The sequence below is a fragment of the Antedon bifida genome, chromosome 3 (genome assembly GCF_963402885.1).
Source record: "Antedon bifida chromosome 3, ecAntBifi1.1, whole genome shotgun sequence".
Lineage (NCBI taxonomy): Eukaryota > Metazoa > Echinodermata > Crinoidea > Comatulida > Antedonidae > Antedon > Antedon bifida.
The window spans coordinates 23,576,562-23,596,472 of record NC_136228.1 but is presented as its reverse complement, the minus strand read 5'-3'; the positions used below and the strand labels follow the sequence as shown (position 1 = coordinate 23,596,472).

Here is a 19,911-nt window from a genome sequence, read left to right as displayed (position 1 = left end):
AACAGACAATTAACTTGTTCTTTTTCTAATAATTGTTTATAAAACTTACATTATATCGGTTAGCCTTTAATAAACTTATTTTTTTGAATTTTTAATTTTTTTTTTAAAGGGAGTGATAAGTCAGATTTAGCGTGTAATGTATTTTCCGGGTGGTCAGTACTGAAGAATCAAATATATATATTATATTAGTTAAATATTTGCCTAGAGTATGAGCGACTCCACTACTACAATAGAGTACATAGAAACGTATCTAATATGACTTAGGAATATATGAATAATATAAAACAATTCTCTATGACTTCTTTGATATTTTACAGATGACATGAGGGATTTGGAGGAGGAAGAGGAGATAATTGAAAAAAGGAAGCGAAGAAAAGGGAAAGGTATGCGGGAATATGTGTGTTTGTGTTTTAAGTGTGGCTAAATATTTTTAATTTAGAAAAAGACACCAAACTTGAGCTAAATATTTGCCTAGAGTATGAGCCACTCCACTAAATCAATTTATCAAATCAATTTATTTGGAAATTGCACCTTTACATCGATGGCACACACAGGAAGTGGTGCATCCATATTGAACACAAATAACATAAAATGACGGATACGGATACTTAAGCAAATTTACAAGGTTAAAAGATTTTAAAAAAATAAAAATTATTACTATATACTGTGGCAATATTTGTCTTACATGAGTTGATACATTTTAGTTATATATATATACATACATCTACATAAAGAGTACTACAATAGAGTACATAGAAACGTTGCCAGCAACCCCCTCACCCATCAGGCCTGGTTCAAAAGTCTTAATACCAACCCATATCTTTGTTCTTGGTTCCCCAAAATCAATTTTGAAAGCAATTCAGACATTACCAAACAGTTTTGTTTACTATCTAATATGACTTAGGAATATATGAATAAAGAATTCTCTATGACTTCTTTGATATTTTACAGATGACATGATGGATTCGGAGGAGGAAGGGGAGATAATTGAAAGAGGGAAAAGTTTGAAAGATATGCGGGAATATTTTTGTTTTAAATGTGGCTAAATATATATAATATCTAAATAGAGCTGTGTACTAGATGTTACACTTTTCAACTGTATGCTTCTCCCCTTGTCTATGCTGCCAATCAGATTGATCGGCGCTTACGCGACTGTCCATGACAGTAGCTGTATGAACTGGTACACCGGGAGTAACTCCCCTACTTGTCTTCGAAAGATGTAGTAGGTTCACATGAGTAGTATGTGTGCACTGGACCTACGGTTTTATAGTCCTTATGCGAGAAGAACCGTTGGCTATGAATTACGGTTCTACTGTCTTGTCAACAACTCGCTCTATATATCACATATAAATTATTTAAAATGTCATGCTGCATGACAGCTATTCATGGAAGACCATAAGATCGAAAGTAATGAATGAAGAGTAAAGAGGCAAAGAACTATTAAAGAACAGATGGAGATAATGGAGATGTAAGATGTCATGAAAATCAATGTATTAACAAGCTATTATCATTAAAACAATTTTAATTAAATTTGCCTAATGGCACAAGATTTGATTCTGATTAAATTATATAATAATTGCAGTATTACAATTTCCTGTTATAATGCTGAAAATCACAAATAACAAAAATGATATTATTTTCAGACCAGCTAGTGTTTAAAAGATAGGAGACAATTTTCAAAAGCCGGTGAGAGAGTGTTAGTCATATTGGTCATCTCACAAAAGCTTATCTTCCCTACGATATATTAAAGATGTATTGTCCCTTTGACTAATTCCAAAAAAATAAAAAAGAACAGATTTCGAAAAAAGGTGGGTCATTTTGAAGAATCATAATAGTTATTAACTATCACCAAAAATTTGTCGAAAAAAAAATCATTTAACTGAAATACAGACATTTTTTTGTTAAAAAAATAACTCTGACTTCCAGTCAAAGTTTTCGATCAAAACATACCCCATAATGAAACGCGCTTGTTTGGCTACTCTGTATGCATAATCATAAAACTTCCTCATGATCGGTGTGAAAATACCTTCTCAACCGTGACGAGTTGTAAACAATCCTAATTAGCATATGCATAATGCGTACTTGTCGTTTGAAATCTTTGTTTACTTTCGCTCGCGATGATTTTCCAGACGAAATGTAATCAAACTAATTTACCTGTTAATTACGTAAACTTGTTGCTTTTGGCTCGAATTTTCGACTTAAAGTGAATAACTTTAATATTACTTTGATATGGCCAATTTAAATTTAGAATATTTTGACCTTCATTTTTTTGTGTTTCAAGGGACAATACATCTTTAACTAGCAAGCATTCTGTCTTCTTTTAACATGGACGTTAGCCTAGGCTACATGCTCTGTTTATGGACCAAACTATTTTATCATGGATTTAAAATAAATATTTAGGCCTAGTCTAGAGGCTATTCTTTCTTTTTTTGATATTAAATAAGCTTGATATGAAATAGGCTAGACTAGGTCTATGTAGAGGTAGACCTACAATAGCTGCCTGGGCCTAGGCCTAAACTAGTCTTGCAATCCCGGTCGGGATGACCGGTATTCCAACGCAACGGGATCCGGGTCATCCCGACCGGGATTGTAGTTTTAATATAATTATTCAATAAGTTTTCAGTGTGACATATAGGGGCTTATTTATACGATTCTGATATCAAATAAATACCTCCTAGATATGGACAAATTATAATAACTAATATCGTTTATTCGAGAGAGGCGTTTTATTCGAATAAATACGGTAATAGCAAAGCACATATTAATATACATGTAGGCCTAGTCAAATTATTTACATATAGGGCCTAGGCCTAAACAGTTTCAGGTCTCCGACAAAAAACATACACAGGAAAGAGGCAAGGAGTTGTTAGAGAAAATCCGCATCAAAACAAAAAGATGTAGGTATTATTATTAATATTATTCTTTAATATTATTTTTATTAAATATAATTATTAATACGCAAAAATAATATGAATTAAAATGCTAATTAGCGCTAATTATTGGCTTTCGTAAGCGGACTAGGTACAGGAGTTGGCACTTAAGAATGATGAATCTTCATTTAGACCCTAAAAATAAACATTTTAGCATTGGTTTCATATGTACTCGATTATGCTAATTAAATCAAATGTTAGGGTATTTTGATTTCCCCTCTCTTGAGTTGGTACAGGGGCGGGAACTTGAGAAAGGCCGTTTGATGGTCCCTGGACACTACTTGACATATTCTATGCCTCAGACCTATTGTACTTGCAATTCTAAACAAATCTTCATGGGCTCGCGGACTATATACTGAACGACTAAGTAGATATTCATAGTATAATCCCATTAAGTGAGTAAACGGGAACAGCGGTCCTACTCTAACCTACAGAAGGTATCATAGTAATCTCACCAAGTGACTCCTGGGAACAATCCGCCATACAGTATCAAATTTCACTATAATAAAAAAATTTGAGTTACACACACATTTAAAAGATGAGGGTTGAGTAAACGGGACCAGTGGTCCTACTCTAACCTATACTGTAAGTTATTCCCAAATCCGCCGTTTTATAAAAAATACAATCAAATTTCACTATAATAAAAATCGCCGTGAGTTACACTCAAATTTAAAAGATGAAGGCTGAGTAAATGGGACCAGTGGTCCCACCCTAACCTATACTGGATGACTAACGAGGTACCCTAGTATAATTCCAACAAGTGATTCCCAGGAACAATCTGCCGTTTTCTCACAAATACAGTATTAAATTTCACTATATTAAAAATCGTAATTGAGTTACACTCAAATTTAAAAGATGAAGGCGGAGTAAACGGGACCAGTGGTCTCACTCTAACCTATACTGGACAACTAAGGAGGTACTCCAGTATAATCCCACCAAGTGATTCCCAGGAACAATCTGCCGTTTTCTCACAAATACAGTATTAAATTTCACTATATTAAAAATCGTAATTGAGTTACACTCAAATTTAAAAGACGAGGGCTGAGTAAATGGGACCAGTGGTCCCACTCTAACCTATACTGGATGACTAACGAGGTACCCTGTATAATTCCAACAAGTGATTCCCAGGAACAATCTGCCGTTTTCTCACAAATACAGTATTAAATTTCACTATATTAAAAATCGTAATTGAGTTACACTCAAATTTAAAAGATGAAGGCTGAGTAAACGGGACCAGTGGTGTCACTCTAACCTATACTGGACAACTAAGGAGGTACTCCAGTATAATTCCAACAAGTGATTCCCAGGAACAATCTGCCGTTTTCTCACAGATACAGTATTAAATTTCACTATATTAAAAATCATAATTGAGTTACACTCAAATTTAAAAGATGAAGGCTGAGTAAACGGGACCAGTGGTCTCACTCTAACCTATACTGGACAACTAAGGAGGTACTCCAGTATAATCCCACCAAGTGATTCCCAGGAACAATCTGCCGTTTTCTCACAAATACAGTATTAAATTTCACTATATTAAAAATCGTAATTGAGTTACACTCAAATTTAAAAGACGAGGGCTGAGTAAATGGGACCAGTGGTCCCACTCTAACCTATACTGGATGACTAACGAGGTACCCTAGTATAATTCCAACAAGTGATTCCCAGGAACAATCTGCCGTTTTCTCACAAATACAGTATTAAATTTCACTATATTAAAAATCGTAATTGAGTTACACACAAATTTAAAAGATGAAGGCTGAGTAAACGGGACCAGTGGTCTCACTCTAACCTATACTGGACAACTAAGGATGTACTCCAGTATAATCCCACCAAGTGATTCCCAGGAACAATCCGCCCTTCTCACAAATATTTAACATCTAATACCATAAAAACCATAAGCAACACTAATACAGTAATAAGAATCAAAAGATCAAACAAATCTATATTTCTATAATTTCACATTCTTATATATTTATTATGGTGATACGGTTGCTTTATTAACCTTAAATTTATGAACATTTTGGGAACTTTTTCAACTCTTCTCCTATTTGTGGACGATTTCGATATCTGTTCGGATGTACATGAATGCTTAACTGATAGAAGCCATTTTCAAGATCTATTTAAAAACAAAAAATATAAGAACGGTCACAGAAGGAAAACATATAGGAAGAGAGTATAAATCAAGTTTATTTTGTAACTCATGGACCTAATGTAATTTATCAACTCCGGAGGTAGGCTAATTTTATGATTCGCACCAAACGCTTAAGTGTATCAATGTACCAAGTACGTTGTGAAATGTATTTTTGGTGCAGACTCGGGCTCGGTACAAACAAAAACATGAATAATGCATTTTAGGAGGTGGGCGATAAGATAATACGATTTGGACTAGCTAGGTCTAGGCCACGGCCTCATATAGGCCTAGGCCTACCTAGCCTAGCCTAGGCCTAGGCTATACTATAGGCCTAGGGCTAGCCTAGCCTAATATTTAAAGCAGAACAATCATGACCTTAAAAACGTTTTCGTCACCAACCCACACAAACCTTCATTTCTCTGCCATATTCCTTCTGTGTAAATGTCAGTTAACTTAATACATAGTCGATCCTGAAGCTTTTGAAATATTTTTATTTCATGGGCAGCTAATAGAAGGTCTCTCCGTACTTCCCAAGACAGATACGTTCCGTCTGCAGCCGTCAATACGTCATCAATTATCTCGTGCCCGGTCTTTCCTAATAATAATTGTGCGTCCGTAAATTCAAGTAATGTTTTCTTCACATTATTGTACCTTTGACTATCAAAAAAATTAATATTAAGTCGGTTCAAAAGATCGCGCTGTTCTTCATCTTTAAACTCATTAACATTCTTGTGGTTGCCGTCAAATGAGTTCTCTACTTTTAGTGATTTGCAACTTTTTCCTTTTATGCACCTCCATTTTTCTGTTATCTCGCGGGAATCCATGATTCGTGGTTTAAAATCTTCCAACGAGAGACTTTTAAGAAACCTGATTGGCTGGGTGGAATGTTTTGTTTTAGAACGAATACGCAGTTTGGATTGTTCTAACACGCGAGCGGTTTCAATAATTACGAGTGTTTATTTCTCTCTATTTTGTTTAGTTTTATCGTAGGCCTATAGGCCTATGCCTCTGTCTTTGCCTATATGATTATTATCTACATTCATTTATTCATTCATTCAGGCTTATCGCCTGACTTTATTTACTTTAGGCCTCTGGCCCCTAGTAATTAACAAAATAATAATTACATTGAAAAATAAAGCAATTTATGGTCACAAGATAAATGAATTAATTAATTTCGTTCTCTAAGCAAAACATATATCTTAACTTATAAGCATGATAAATATATTTAGATAGATTAGCAATAATTATTGGATCCTGTGATGACATTAAACGGCAGAATTTAAAAGTATTTAGATTTTCAAAAAATAAAGAAGGTATAATATTTTTTTTCTGATTTCCTTGTAACGAGAGCAAACCGTAACAAAATGATATTCATCTTCAACTTCATTTATATTACATATTTTACATAACCTATTGCTGCGCTCTATTCTTCTCCATCTTCCATTTTCTACCTCTAGTTGAAGTGTGCCCAGTTGACTTAAAGCTCGCTTATATCTAGTATCAAGGGTCTGTAGTAAGTATCCATCTACTCCGAAATTGTTTTTGAACATTTTATAATATCTTAATTTTGAAGAAATATTTATGCTTTCATGAAAGGATTGGCGTTCCATATCGGTTAGCCTTTCTTTTATTTTATTAATTATATAAAATTTATCCTTTGCATTACATCAATAGAATAGGTAATGAGAATATTTTATTCAGTATGTCATGCATAAATCTCACTAATCAGAAGATCTTTCAAGGTATACCATTATTTTATTTAAAAGTTATTGAGAGCTGCGTCGATTTTAACAAGGTTGACGTTGAAACGATCAGTAATTATGAACAGATTGTTGAACAATATTTATGGGGAAACAAGAATATTAAAATAAATAACAAGGCTTTATTTTATAAAAATTGGGTTTCATCAGGGATTACAAAAGTGAAACACATTGTTTCCTTTAATCGTTTATTAAACCCAAGTGAAATAAAGAATAATTTGGGTATAAAAAGAAATTGGATTAGTGAATACACTACACTTGTTGAGGCAATTCCAAAAATGTGGATAAATGTAATTAAGAAAAACAATAAACAGGTAAATAATATGGTTACAAAATGTGACGTAATCGATACAATTTTAGGAACGACCACAAAAGATGCATATTTATACTTTGTCGACAGCATTTTTATTCCTCCTCAATGTATATGTAAATGGGAGAATGTCTTTAAAATTACAATAAAATGGCCAGAAGTTTGGAAACAAAAAGTATTAAATGAAAAAAACCAAAAATATGCACAATTTAATTATAAATTGTTGAATCGAACTATTCCTACCAATAGTCGATTATATATGTGGAATATTAAGAGTACTAGTAAATGCAATAATTGTGATGCCTTTGACGATGAAAAACACATGTTCTTTGAATGTCCAGGTAACAAGAATTTATGGAGAAATAGATAAAATTTTTAAAAATATTGATGGTAGTAAAAGCTCTTTTAAAGAGCTCATTCTTGGCAGTGGAAATTGTACAAAAAACCAATTATATACCATCGCTACCTATTCTATTTATAAAATAAAAATATATAATGAATTAAAAAAACCGTTTTGTCAAAATCCATGGGTGGTCTTTAAATCTAATGTAGTTGATATGACTGCCGTAGGTTTGATTTAAATGTGTTTTATTATATCTATTTTACCATACAATGTAGCATAATTATATTGCATGAATTAATTTTAAATATATTCAGTTTATGTTACACAACAAAAGTGAAAAAAAAAATCTGCAATGCAAATGGTGCTATTTTTTTTTATAAACAAACAAATGGAAATGTGTAAACTATTTTAAAACGGGATAGATGATAATGATGATCCTGTCAAGTGTATAGCAAAATATAAGAAAATTAATGAAAAAGAGATTAATATACAGAATTCATATATGTAAATATGTTACTTATGAACTGTAATGACATTTACAAGTTAAATAATACGATTTTATGTAATATGAGATAATATGAATGTGAATAAAAGTGGTGTTTGCGCCACAAAAGAGAAAAAAAAATTTTATCAAGGAAATTATTTTGTGAAAACCATATGTTTCCATGACCAATAGAGCATAACATATGCTTTACATCGCTTACCCAACAATTACTATTATTTTGCGCTTTATGAAGTTGAGATTTATAACATTTCTTCGCATATTTGTCCTCGTTCATATTTACTAGTCTTACCCAATAACGAATAACATTGAGTACACTTTCGATTGATAAAGAGAATCGTCCACATTCTCCTCTAATTGAAACATTTGTGGCTGATTTCCCGACCCCTAAAACATATCTACAGAAATTATTTTGAATATCATCAATTTTTTTGTTGTTTAGTTTTCCTCATATTTCACTACCATACAGTATAATTGGGTTTATTTTAATATCAAATAAGTAGTTCCAAATATTCACTGGTAGATGTCCATATTTCTGATATACTATATTTTTGAGTGAGAAAAGTGCTTTATTAGCCTGTGTATTATTTTGTTCTCTGGCCTTTTCCCAATTTCCTGAACAATCGAAAGTGACTCCAAGATATTTAAGAGATTTTACTATTTCAATTTCTTTACCAAGATAATTCCACTTTTCGTAGTTCTTAAGTTTTCCATTTTTTTTAAATAGGCCTACTATTATTTTACTTTTGTCAATGTTAACTACCAATCCCCACCTATTACAATAATATGCTAATTTATTTAAAAGATCTTGTAATGAGTACACTGTATCACTGATTAAAACTAGATCATCTGCATACAGTAGGTGATTAATATTTATGTTATCAATTTTTATTTTGTTTCGATTTTCAGCAGTATGTAATAACTCAGTTATATCATTAATAAAAATATTAAATAACTAGAGGGTACTCCGAGAGTACAAACCTCCGCCTACTGTAAAATTTCCCTACATAAAATGTCTCCGGAAAATATATAGGCCTATATATTTTTTTAAAATTTTTTTTATTAGTTCTAAGTGTAAAAAGGTTAACTGCACACTTCAAAGTTGTGGATGAGAGTTTGGTGTAATGGTTATGTATCCAGCCTCTCACAGTTGAGATCGCTGGTTCAAGTCCCGCTGAGGGGTTTTTTTTTTAATTATTTTTTTATTTCTTTTTTTTTTTGTGGACCTTGATCTTTGACCCTGACCCTTCAATTCAAATTTAACCAAAGTTATATGATGAGTCATTGATCATTGTGGCTAAGTTTGGTGAGAATCGGATAAAAACTGTGGTCTCTAGGCAGTTAAATAGTATTTTGTTAGTTGTGGCCTTGACCTATGACCTTTTCCCCTCAAATTCGAACTCGTCCGAGCTTTTGGGGTATAGATCATTGTGGCTAAATTTGGTGAGAATCGGATAAAAACTGTGGCCTCCAGGCTGTTCACAGACACACACACAAACACACAAACTCACAAACACACAAACATACAGGGGTGAAAATATAACCTCCTTGGCGGAGGTAATAATGAAGATAAAGGTGACCCTTGTTGTATTCCTACTTCACATTTAAAGGATTCTCCAATTTTGTTGCCAACCTTTACATGCCCTTTTAGTTTACTATTCATTGTTTTTATAACTTTGATTATTTTACCTTTTATACCAGATTTTCTTAGTTTACTTATAAGGAAATCGTGTCTAATAGAATCGAAAGCGCGTTTTAAATCTATAAACGCCATGTACACAGTTCCTCGTTTTTTTGAGAGATATTTGTTAACAATTGTGTCTAAAATAAATATGTTATCAATAGTACGACAATCTTTTTTAAACCCTCCCTGTTCTTGATGTAATATTTCATTTTCTTCTGTCCATTTGCTTAATCTATTGCTTATAATGTATAAAAACACCTTGCCTAAAGTGGATATTAAGGATACGCCTCTATAATTTGCTGGTTGATCTCTTTTACCCTTTCTAAATATAGGAATAATAATGCTTGTTGCCCATTGTTGGGGAAAATTTCCAGAGGTAAAAATACTATTAAACATTTTCGTAATTGCGCTAATAGCTACGGTGGCCCACAACTGTCACGCACACTATATAAATCATATTCACACAATTAAAGAAGGAATCACACAATTAAAGAAGAAATCACACAATAAAGAAGGAATCGCATATAAACAAAAGAAAGCATGAAAATATAAAACGAAATACACAAATAAAGAAGAAACGCGCAATTAAAGAAGAGCTAAGCACAATTAAAAAAGTCCGCAACAAATTCAAAAGCTCCTCGCACAATTAAAGAAGTTTGCAACAAAATCAAAAGCTCCTCGCACAATTAAAGAAGTCCGCAACAAATTCGATACTACCTCGCACAATTAAAGAAGTTCGTAACAAATTCGAAAGCTCCTCGCACAATTAAAGAAGTCCGCAACAAATTCGAAAGTACCTCGCACAATTAAAGTACAGTAGTCCGTATGGAACGCCATCGCTGCCTCCGGCAGCAAACTTTAGTTCTATTCGGCTCTTTTACCATTACGTTCGGCGCATTTCTATTCGGCCCATTTACCATTGCGTTCAGCTCTTTCAGCATTCGCCGCATTTCTATTTGGCCCATTTACCATTACGTTCGGCTCTTTCAGCATTCGGCTCTTTTTTATTCGGCCTATTTACTATTACGTTCGGCTCTTTCAGCATTCGGCTCTTTTTTATTCGGCCTATTTACCATTACGTTCGGCTCTTTTTGATTCAGCCCTTTTTTATTCGGCTCTTTCTGCATTACGTTGGGCTCTTTTTAAATCGGCATTTTTTTACTGGCGCAATTAAAATCTAACCTTTGACATGGGTCAAATGGAAGAAAATCAACGACTGGAAATAAGTCTATGAAAAGTTTACAAACATTTCATCATCATGGCGCCAACCATGAGAAGCCAACCGATTAAAGATGTGTTGAATAACCTAAAATTAATTCAAATTTTGAGAGAGAAAGGGTAAATTATTATTATTAAATGTTAGGCTGACACTAGGCTAGGCCTAGCTAGCCTAGGCCATAAATCAAACCTTTTCACTCTCAAAATTGTCAATAAGGTGGGACAATTGCAAGTTCTCTAACACATTAATCATGTCAATAAAATCATATTGAAATAGCCTTCAAATTCATTTAATTCAACCAACCAAACACTCTACATGCTGCATCTATATGTTTTGTAAACTTTTCATAGACTCATTTCCAGCCGTTGATTTTCTTCCATTTGACCCCATGTAAAAGGTTAGAATTTAATTGAGCCGTATAAAAAAGGGCCAAATCAGAAAGAGCTGAATAAAAAAGGGCCGAATTAAAAAGAGCCGAACGTAATGGTATGGGCCGAATAAAAAAGAGCCGAATGCTGAAAGAGCCGAACGTAATGGTAAATGGGCCAAATAGAAATGCGCCGAATGCTGAAAGAGCCGTAAATGGGCCAAATAGAAATGCGCCGAAGGCTAAAAGAGCCGAACGTAATGGTAAAAGAAAAAATAGAATTAAAGTTTACTGCCGGAGGCAGCGATGGCGTTCCATACGGACTCTACTGTACTTTGATTTAATTTCCCAATATCATCATCTTTCCATTGCTTGTATGTCATTTCAAAAACTTGCTCATACAATTGTTTTTTTTTATTTTAATCTTAAATGTATACTGTATGCCTACTTTGAAATTGCATGAAAAGTATTGTTACAGTATATTAATTAACTAACTCTAATGATGGTTACTCATTCATTCAATTAAAATAAAAGAAGAAGAATCTATGTTTATCATTTTCACTTTGTTGATTTGTTTTTTCAAGGACACGCTAAGTCTCCCATGGGATATCCCTATTAAGGGGACACTATTGGTGTGGTTGAGTTTTTGATGTGCATGGAAATTGATCCAGGCTAGTTATTCCTAGACTTTACTGCCTTACTGCAATCGCTGTATAAATCACCTACGGTACTACTTCATAACATTCGTTGTATTATTATGTAATGTTTTTTTTTGCAGATCTTGACAAGCCAACTACTAGTACACCACCAGATATACCACCATCATCAAATTTCATGCCTACAGGTAATTAGACAAAAAAGTAGGATCAGGCATACTGTAAGGCTATTGAAGAAGACGACGACGACATTAAAAAAATGAGAAACCTCACTATTAGTAGTTAAAACACTGTTATAAAAAAACTTAATTTTGAATTACTGAAGCCTACCCGTAACTGGTTTTAAAATTTTATTTTTTAGGTAGTGGCCTTATTAAATCTTTTGAATCATACAGAAAAGGCAAAGGCAGAGAGTGGAAAACAAGAGTGACCAAGAAAAAAGATGATAAAGATAGAGACCAAGATGTTGTTATCACGCTTGGTCTTCTTGAATGGTCAGCGCAAGGATTATTCCTAAAACAAAAGCGTGGTCAACGATTGGCATTGAGAGTGAGCACAAAGGATTCTTACAAGACAATCCTTGACAAAGCAGAGAAGAAATGGAAAGACTACAATTGTGATTCATACACTGAAACAGAGTACATTCTTGCATACAGTAATGGTAAATGTGCACAGTTTATGCCAGGGACATTTCAGTTTTTTGACTTGAAGAAGTACAGAGAAGAGGTGGGAAAGGAATTCAAGCGTATAGTGTTCTATCTGTGCACTCTGGAAGACCATCTCTTGGCAGAAAAGAAGGATATTGATAGTGAACACGATTCTGAACCTCTCACTAAGCAGATGAGAGTATTTGATGAATTTGATATCACTACCTTTGATGATAATGCATTTACAGCAGAGTCATTGCTAAGCAACGTACAACCACAACATACAGCCACTGAGAACAATCACAGCTCTACAGCAATATCCACAGAAACCACAAATCCACCAGTAGCAACAAACGAGCAAGTGATAAATACATCATGCACAGAAGCTGAAGAATTTGACAGGAAAGAATTGTCATTCAAAGAGAAACTGGAAAACATTGGAAAGGCATTTCAAGAAAGTGGTAATCCGGAAATTCTATCTGTACGTCGAAGGAAGCTCTGGCAGGACACTGCTCAAAAACTTGGTCGTTTTTATGCGAATTGCATAAAACCATTCAGTGTGTCATTCATTGGAGAAGCTGGTATTGATGCAGGGGGCCCGAAAAGAGAATTCTTTTCTTTACTTTTTGATGACTGCAAAAAGCATCTCTTCGCTACTGGTGATGGTAGCAGTTTCACCTTACTCCATGATTTTGAGAAGATGAGAAAGGGGGAATTTCAGCTACTTGGTAACATGATTTCTATTGCACTGCTGTATGAATGTGCAGGGCCACGTTGCTTCACCCCCTCATTGACTGCATGCTTACTGAATGGTCCAGAAATTCGACCAACCATTCAGGAGATTCCCGATTTCGAAATTCAGGAGAGATTAAGATCTTTAATGGCAGCAAAAGATGACGAGGAATTTCAGGGTATGATGTCAACCTTTGAAGAAAGGTTTTCCTTTGGTGTGACCTGGTTCAAGGTTCCCTTTTCTGAAAGGGAAGATATGACCAGAAATATTGCTCAGCATTTTTGTATTTCCGCTTGCAATGAAGAAATACAAGAGGTTCGAAGAGGAATGGAGGTTATCGGGGTGCTTAAGGTTTTAGAAGAGCATTATGAGGAAAGTAAACCTGTCAGGAATTCAGAAAGCTTCAAGTATTCTCGGTATATTTACCAGCATAGAATACACATATGTGAAAGAAGGGGATTCGCTTGATAGGGGGAAAAGAGATTTGGAAGAAGACATATTTTATAACTTCACAAACTGCATGGAGACTCTACAGCACGAGGGTGCAATGGAATTACCCCTTATCATCCTTGAAGATGATGGCTCTGAGAGGGAAATTAACACTGTAATTACTTTGCAGGAAGATTTGTCACAGGATCAAAATATGTAACGGCATCATTAGAGGGCAAAGGCACGATTTGCTTCGACCACTTAAAAAGAAGTGGCACACTCATGGTCAACACATGCAACATTGTATTGACTTTTCCTGTTTTGGAGAAATACTATGGATCTCCAGATGTTTTTATTAAGAGTTTCTTTGAAGATATGCGTTCAGATTCTGGCTTTGGTATGGTATAGCATGGATAAACATTTCTGTTACACATCAACACATTTATTTTACGTCATATAGTATTAACATAGTATAACATGTGATAATTAATAACAATCATTAGGCCTACATATCATAACCATTTTGATGATTATTATTACATATAACAGTTTTTATCGTATTCAAACTAAATTAAGCTTGAGTCGTTCTGTGACAAAACGACGTAACTTGGAATCAGTTTCTGAGAAAATGTATACAGTCATGTGATAATCAACATTTCAAAATTTAAATATAAGTATAAGTAGTAAAGTAAAGTGATATGTCCTCTTTACAGTAACAGACAGTTATTACACTACCGTATTAGAAAAACATTGTAAAAAATAATTGGAGGCCAATTTCACTACTAAATTTATGACTACAAAATTGCTTCTAAAGTGTTGTCCTCTATAGTCAGTCAGTAGGCCTAATAAAGAGTTTTGTTTTCATTTATTACGTATACAAAGATTTCCCAACGTGTCTGTCTTTATGATGTGCTTCCATTTTCTGTTTCAATTGTTACGCATGGAACATTTACGCGTAGATTCCAGTGGCCGTATTCACCAATCTCACTTAGGCTAAGGGAAATACTTACCCTTAAAATTTAAGAATTCCCTTAACAAAGGGAAACACTTAAGGGGTATTCACAAATGAGTTAAGGGATTCACTTACCTAAGGAAAACACTTAATTTAAGGGTAAAACTTAAGGGTAAAAATAATCATAAATATTCATGAGTTGTCCCATTGTCCAATCACAGAGGATTTAATTCCCCTATGGTCCAATCACTTTCCTCTCTAAAACTAATTTGCATATTTAAAAAAAGAGTAAGGGGTTGGGGGGACGGGGAGGGTGAAGAGAAAAGTGTATGGACGACGATGATCAATAAAAAGAAAATGGCAGTCAAAACAAAAACAAGTAAATGAATATTAAACCTAGACTAATTTGTATGAGGATCAAGAAAAATAGGTCTAGCCTAGATGTTACTAACAAACCAACATTCTGTGTAGGCCTATGCATCCTAGGCTGGTTACTGGGCAGACCAACAGGGGGCCTAGCATCTCTACCTAGCCTACTAGAATGGGGCTAATTTCTATTACAACGAAATGGGAAGCCATCTTCCACGAAAATAATGGCGGTCAAAACAAAACAAATAAATGAATATATAGGCATATACTAATTTGTATGGTGGGGATCAGCAAAAAAAGGTCTAGGCCTAGGCGCTACTCAAACCAAACATGAATCCTAGGCCGGTTAGTGGGCAGACCAACAGGGGGCCTAGCATCTCTACCTAGCCTAGACTGGGGCCATCTACAAGTAGGCATAGTACTCGCACATACAGAATCGTCAGCACAACCAAGGTACTGAATAGTTAAGGGAACTTTTAAGGGACCTCTGAGGTCCCTTAAAAGTTAAGGGGAAAATAGACCAAGTTAAGGCCTAAGGGTTTCCCTTAACCTTAAACCCTTTGTGAATACCACTTAAGTGAAACCCTTAATATTTTCTTGATTAAGGGAAATTCTTAGGATTTAAGGGAAATATCTCACTTAAGTGTGATTGGTGAATACGGCCACAGGCATTCCTGCGTAAAAAGCGCAACAAATTCTACCCGTAGGCTAGCTCCTACACATACCTAGCAACGGGTAGCTAACCTCCCGAAAGCTCTAGTGTGCACCGGGCTTAAAGCCCGGCGCACACTAGAGCTTTCGGCTGAGCCAACTGGAACGAGTAACACCAAAGAACTTATAACACAAGAATCTCCTGTTCGTCCGAAGCGCGTAACAATTTCGAAAGGCATTGTGGGATAGAATAGAGCTATGGGTGGCGCCATTGTGAGCCATGGAGTAGGGCGCCCGCATCAAATTAGAAAGTAAAAATCATAGAGGGGATCTGCTAATACTCTAGGGGGATAGAGTAATGGACTGAGGAGTAGGGCGCCCGCATCAAATTAGAAAGTCAAAATCATAGAGGGGATCTGCTAATACTCTAGGGGGTCGAGTAATTGACTTCCTAGTTTGGAGGGGGCGCTGCTCCATGCTGTGAAATGGCGTCGCCCAGTTTGACCTTTTAACCCTGTACTTCCGATACTGTGTTTTGAATGCAAATTGAAGAACAGGAGATTCTTGTGTTATAAGCAAAGAATGCCCCTTTATATGGAACGCCAGTAATCTCTTCTCATTCGATGACGTAACATGCTCTTATGACTGCACAGCATGCTCTTATGCTCATTGCTAATGCTCTTATACTCATTCTTAATGCTCTTATACTCATTCTTACGCCAGTAATCTCTTCTCATTCGATGACGTCATGCTCTTATACTATTTAATTATGCTCTTATATACTGCACACAATGCTCTTATGCTCATATGTAATGCTCTTCGTCATTATGCGACGTATCATGCGCTTATGAATATGAGGTGTGCTCTTCTTAACTCGTTCGTCATTATGCGACGTATCATGCTCTTATGAGGTATGCTCTTATACTCTTTCGTCATTATGCGACGTATCATGCTCTTATGAGGTAACTGAAAATGCAACACAGATTCCCCACGCACGTGGCGCACTACTTAGAATTGTCGTAGACTGAATTCATTCAAACTAACTAGAACAGTGTAATAATATAGTTCATCAAATTAAGTGTTATTTGACGATGTTCAATTTTAGAGCTTGGTTGTTAAATTACGATTTATACATTAATACAATTTTGTTATACTTTACATTACAAACTTTGAATGCGATAGTGAGAATTAAGAAACGATTATAGGAGTAATAATTTTTGATGATGGTTCGGTGTAATGAGGCTGTTATCGCGACTGCGAGAGGACATGTTTTTGGAGCGCCGATAACTGAGATTGAGGTTAATAACATCCGTTATTTATCTTTATGCATCTGATTGATTAAACCTGTTAAACTTCAAATTTTAGATTGATATTATTTTGTTCTAAGGTACGTTGGTTACAGTAGATGATAAAAGTAGTTTGCACGATATATTAAGTAACTTTAGGCTAGGCTCGAATGAATGTTATTCGCAGCCGAGTTATGTTGGATATGTTCGCTTTGTGCCAACAGAATCAGCTAGTGTACCTCGCTGTCCAATCAGTCATAGAGTGGTACAAATTGAGTTAATAATTACATTGGAGATATTGTTTCTCAGACTAGTTGTGTGTCAGTGATTGACCTATAAGTAATTATATTATTGAGGGAAGAGTATAATTATTGGATTATGAGTATTTATTATGTTGCGAGGATTATGTTCACGGAACATGAGTTTTATCGATAAAATTGTGAATTTGTAAACTAGTTTTTGACCGATGAGGGCGTCATGCTGTAGTTGATTAAGATTTATTTTATGATTGGTGGCGCTATAGTTGTAAACAAAGATCCAAGATGGCTGCGCCCATGTGGATCTAGCGTCAGATTTTAAATGAATATTTTAGAGTTTTGAGCTAGTTATAAGTAGTATAGAAGAGTAATAGATAATTAGGTTGGTTGTTTATACTATTGTGGCTTATATTGATTATTGTTTTTAGTGTTTTGCACAAGTGAGATTTGACAACAAAATTGGAGGATTACCGTCATTTTCTTGAGTTGAGGATTTAAGATAGTTTATCTCTAGTTGGGTAAGTCGGAATGGTTCTGTTTTTAGAAATTAGAAATTTACAGAATAATTCTTAATTCTCCCGTTATACCGTTTTTATGCTTTTTATTTAATATAAATGTTTATATGTCCATGTCAATACAATTATCCAACTCTCACTAATGCAGCAAGGGCTACAATATAATATTTACTTTAACATGTACGTTTACATACAGTACTGACTACATATCATATACCAAGCCCACACATTTTACACGGGTGTGAAAAACGCGTGACTCGCGTGTAATTAGGTACTAACAATACTGTCCATATTCACTCATGCATTACTGCATTGAGTAATTCAACTGCAGCGAACTGTATTTATAATTTGTTGATGTTTTGTTCATAATATATTATTATCATCAAACAGACAACAACTGGAATTACAGTAGGATAACAGCATTTTATATAACAAAATATAGGCCTATTTGAAATAAAAAATCGATTTATTTATTTTAGTGCAATCATGGAGGTAAAAACCTCCATCATGGTGCAATCATCATGGAGACCTCCATTGTGCAATTATGTCTGTGATTGAAAATACTAGTTCTAGGCCTAGTTTGGTTTCAGGGTTTGTTTATATATATATATATATTTTAAGTCATATTTGAGTAAACTCATTAAAAAAAACAAGATAGAAAAGACCCAACAATATCTTTCGCAAACACTTGAAATTCACAAAACACGATCTTCGCTGGTGGCCGATCGAATGACGTACTTTCTGTACGCACCACGTTGTAGAGTTCCTCCATGCATTGAGTACACACAGTTGCTAGGCCAAATAATAACATAAAGGTTTTACCATTTCCCGTCGGGGAGGAAAACAGTTATATAGTATTACAACGCCTGTATCATGCATGTATTATTTAGCGCGGTAACTAATGTACACCCCTGTTACGGACTGGACCATTAATCGCTCCACGAAACCACGTTGGAGCGATCCTCCGCACACAGCCAGAGCGAGAGAGAAACGAGGTCGAATAAATACAAGTTTTTACCATTTCCCGTCCAGGGGAAATTAGTTCTCTTATAATTACAGCCCTGATACCGTGCGCATATGTTTACGTTGATATTATTTAATTGCACACCTCATTTTGGACTGTACCATTTTCGGAACCTTGTTTGTTTTCATTATAAACATGGGCTGATGTCAGACAAATATCTGCTTTAAACGTCAATTTAGCAACTTATTAAGTCGTTTCATAAGCAGAGAATTTATAAAGCAAGTATACAATGCAGACATGTTAGATAGAAATATACTAAAAGACATTTAATAAACGTGTTAGAAGAACGTAATAATTTGACTTTCTACACCACCGGGCGGCGGAAAACCCATTCACACTCGCAGTTATTTGAGCGAATACTGTACTTGGCCTAAAACACTAGCTCTGTATTTTAATTTAAATATTTGGCTTACGGTTAGGAAAATACAAGGAAACATCATTTTATAATATTACTATTATTAGGCTATTTATTGACCTATTAAAGATCGCTAAATATGTTTTTGTGGGGGCTTAGTTTAGGTAGCTCTCTATTCTAGCCTAGCCTCCCTGTTGTACACTTCTCGCTGTACGCCTCACATAAAATAATACGACGTGAACTCTAAACAACACATGTATAAAACCTCGATGAAAAACAATTGACATGAATTCTATAAACTTTCTTATTTATTGTTTGCCTAACAATAGAGAAAAAATAAACTTTGTTACATACAGTAACGGGCGGGTTCAGATTACATAAATATGAGGGTAGGCCTAAACAATAGAAACAAAACAACTGATACCCACGTGTGTGTTGTTGTCGCGGGCGTCGTACCGGGAGTTCCATATTTTACCAGTAAAAAGCTACAAAGTGATGACGTCATGGTCCACACGGCAAATACAGGCACGCGGCAATTACACATATTTTACACGCGCGACAAACGCGGGTTATGGTACATGATTTGTAGTCAGTACTGTAGTAATATCCAGTATTTTGCGAGAGAGAAAAAAAAATATATTAAACACAATAATTATTATTTTAAATACTTTTAATACTTTTAGCCGAGTTTGGTCAGTATATGTACATCTAAACACATTTTAAAACCATTCAATGTTAATAGTAGATTCCATTATAAAAATATTAAATATACTATTTTAATCAGCATTGGG

The 19,911-nt window shown here is 34.7% G+C and overlaps 2 protein-coding genes across 2 annotated transcripts; one reads left to right on the top strand and one right to left on the bottom strand.

Annotated features, from left to right (window-relative positions):
• Nucleotides 1–4,896: 4,896 nt before the first annotated feature.
• LOC144838619 (uncharacterized) lies at nt 4,897–5,918 on the bottom strand. The gene is made up of 2 exons (XM_078694047.1): nt 5,471–5,918; nt 4,897–5,046 (listed from the first exon to the last, which is right to left on the bottom strand). The coding sequence occupies exons 1-2, from the start codon at nt 5,883–5,885 to the stop codon at nt 4,940–4,942; spliced, it is 522 nt and encodes a 173-aa protein (XP_078550173.1). The 5' UTR covers nt 5,886–5,918; the 3' UTR covers nt 4,897–4,939.
• A 5,494-nt stretch (nt 5,919–11,412) lies between these two features.
• Nucleotides 11,413–13,750, top strand: LOC144838316 (uncharacterized). The gene is made up of 3 exons (XM_078693652.1): nt 11,413–11,509; nt 12,025–12,090; nt 12,264–13,750. The coding sequence occupies exons 1-3, from the start codon at nt 11,413–11,415 to the stop codon at nt 13,748–13,750; spliced, it is 1,650 nt and encodes a 549-aa protein (XP_078549778.1).
• The last annotated feature ends 6,161 nt before the right edge of the window (nt 13,751–19,911 follow it).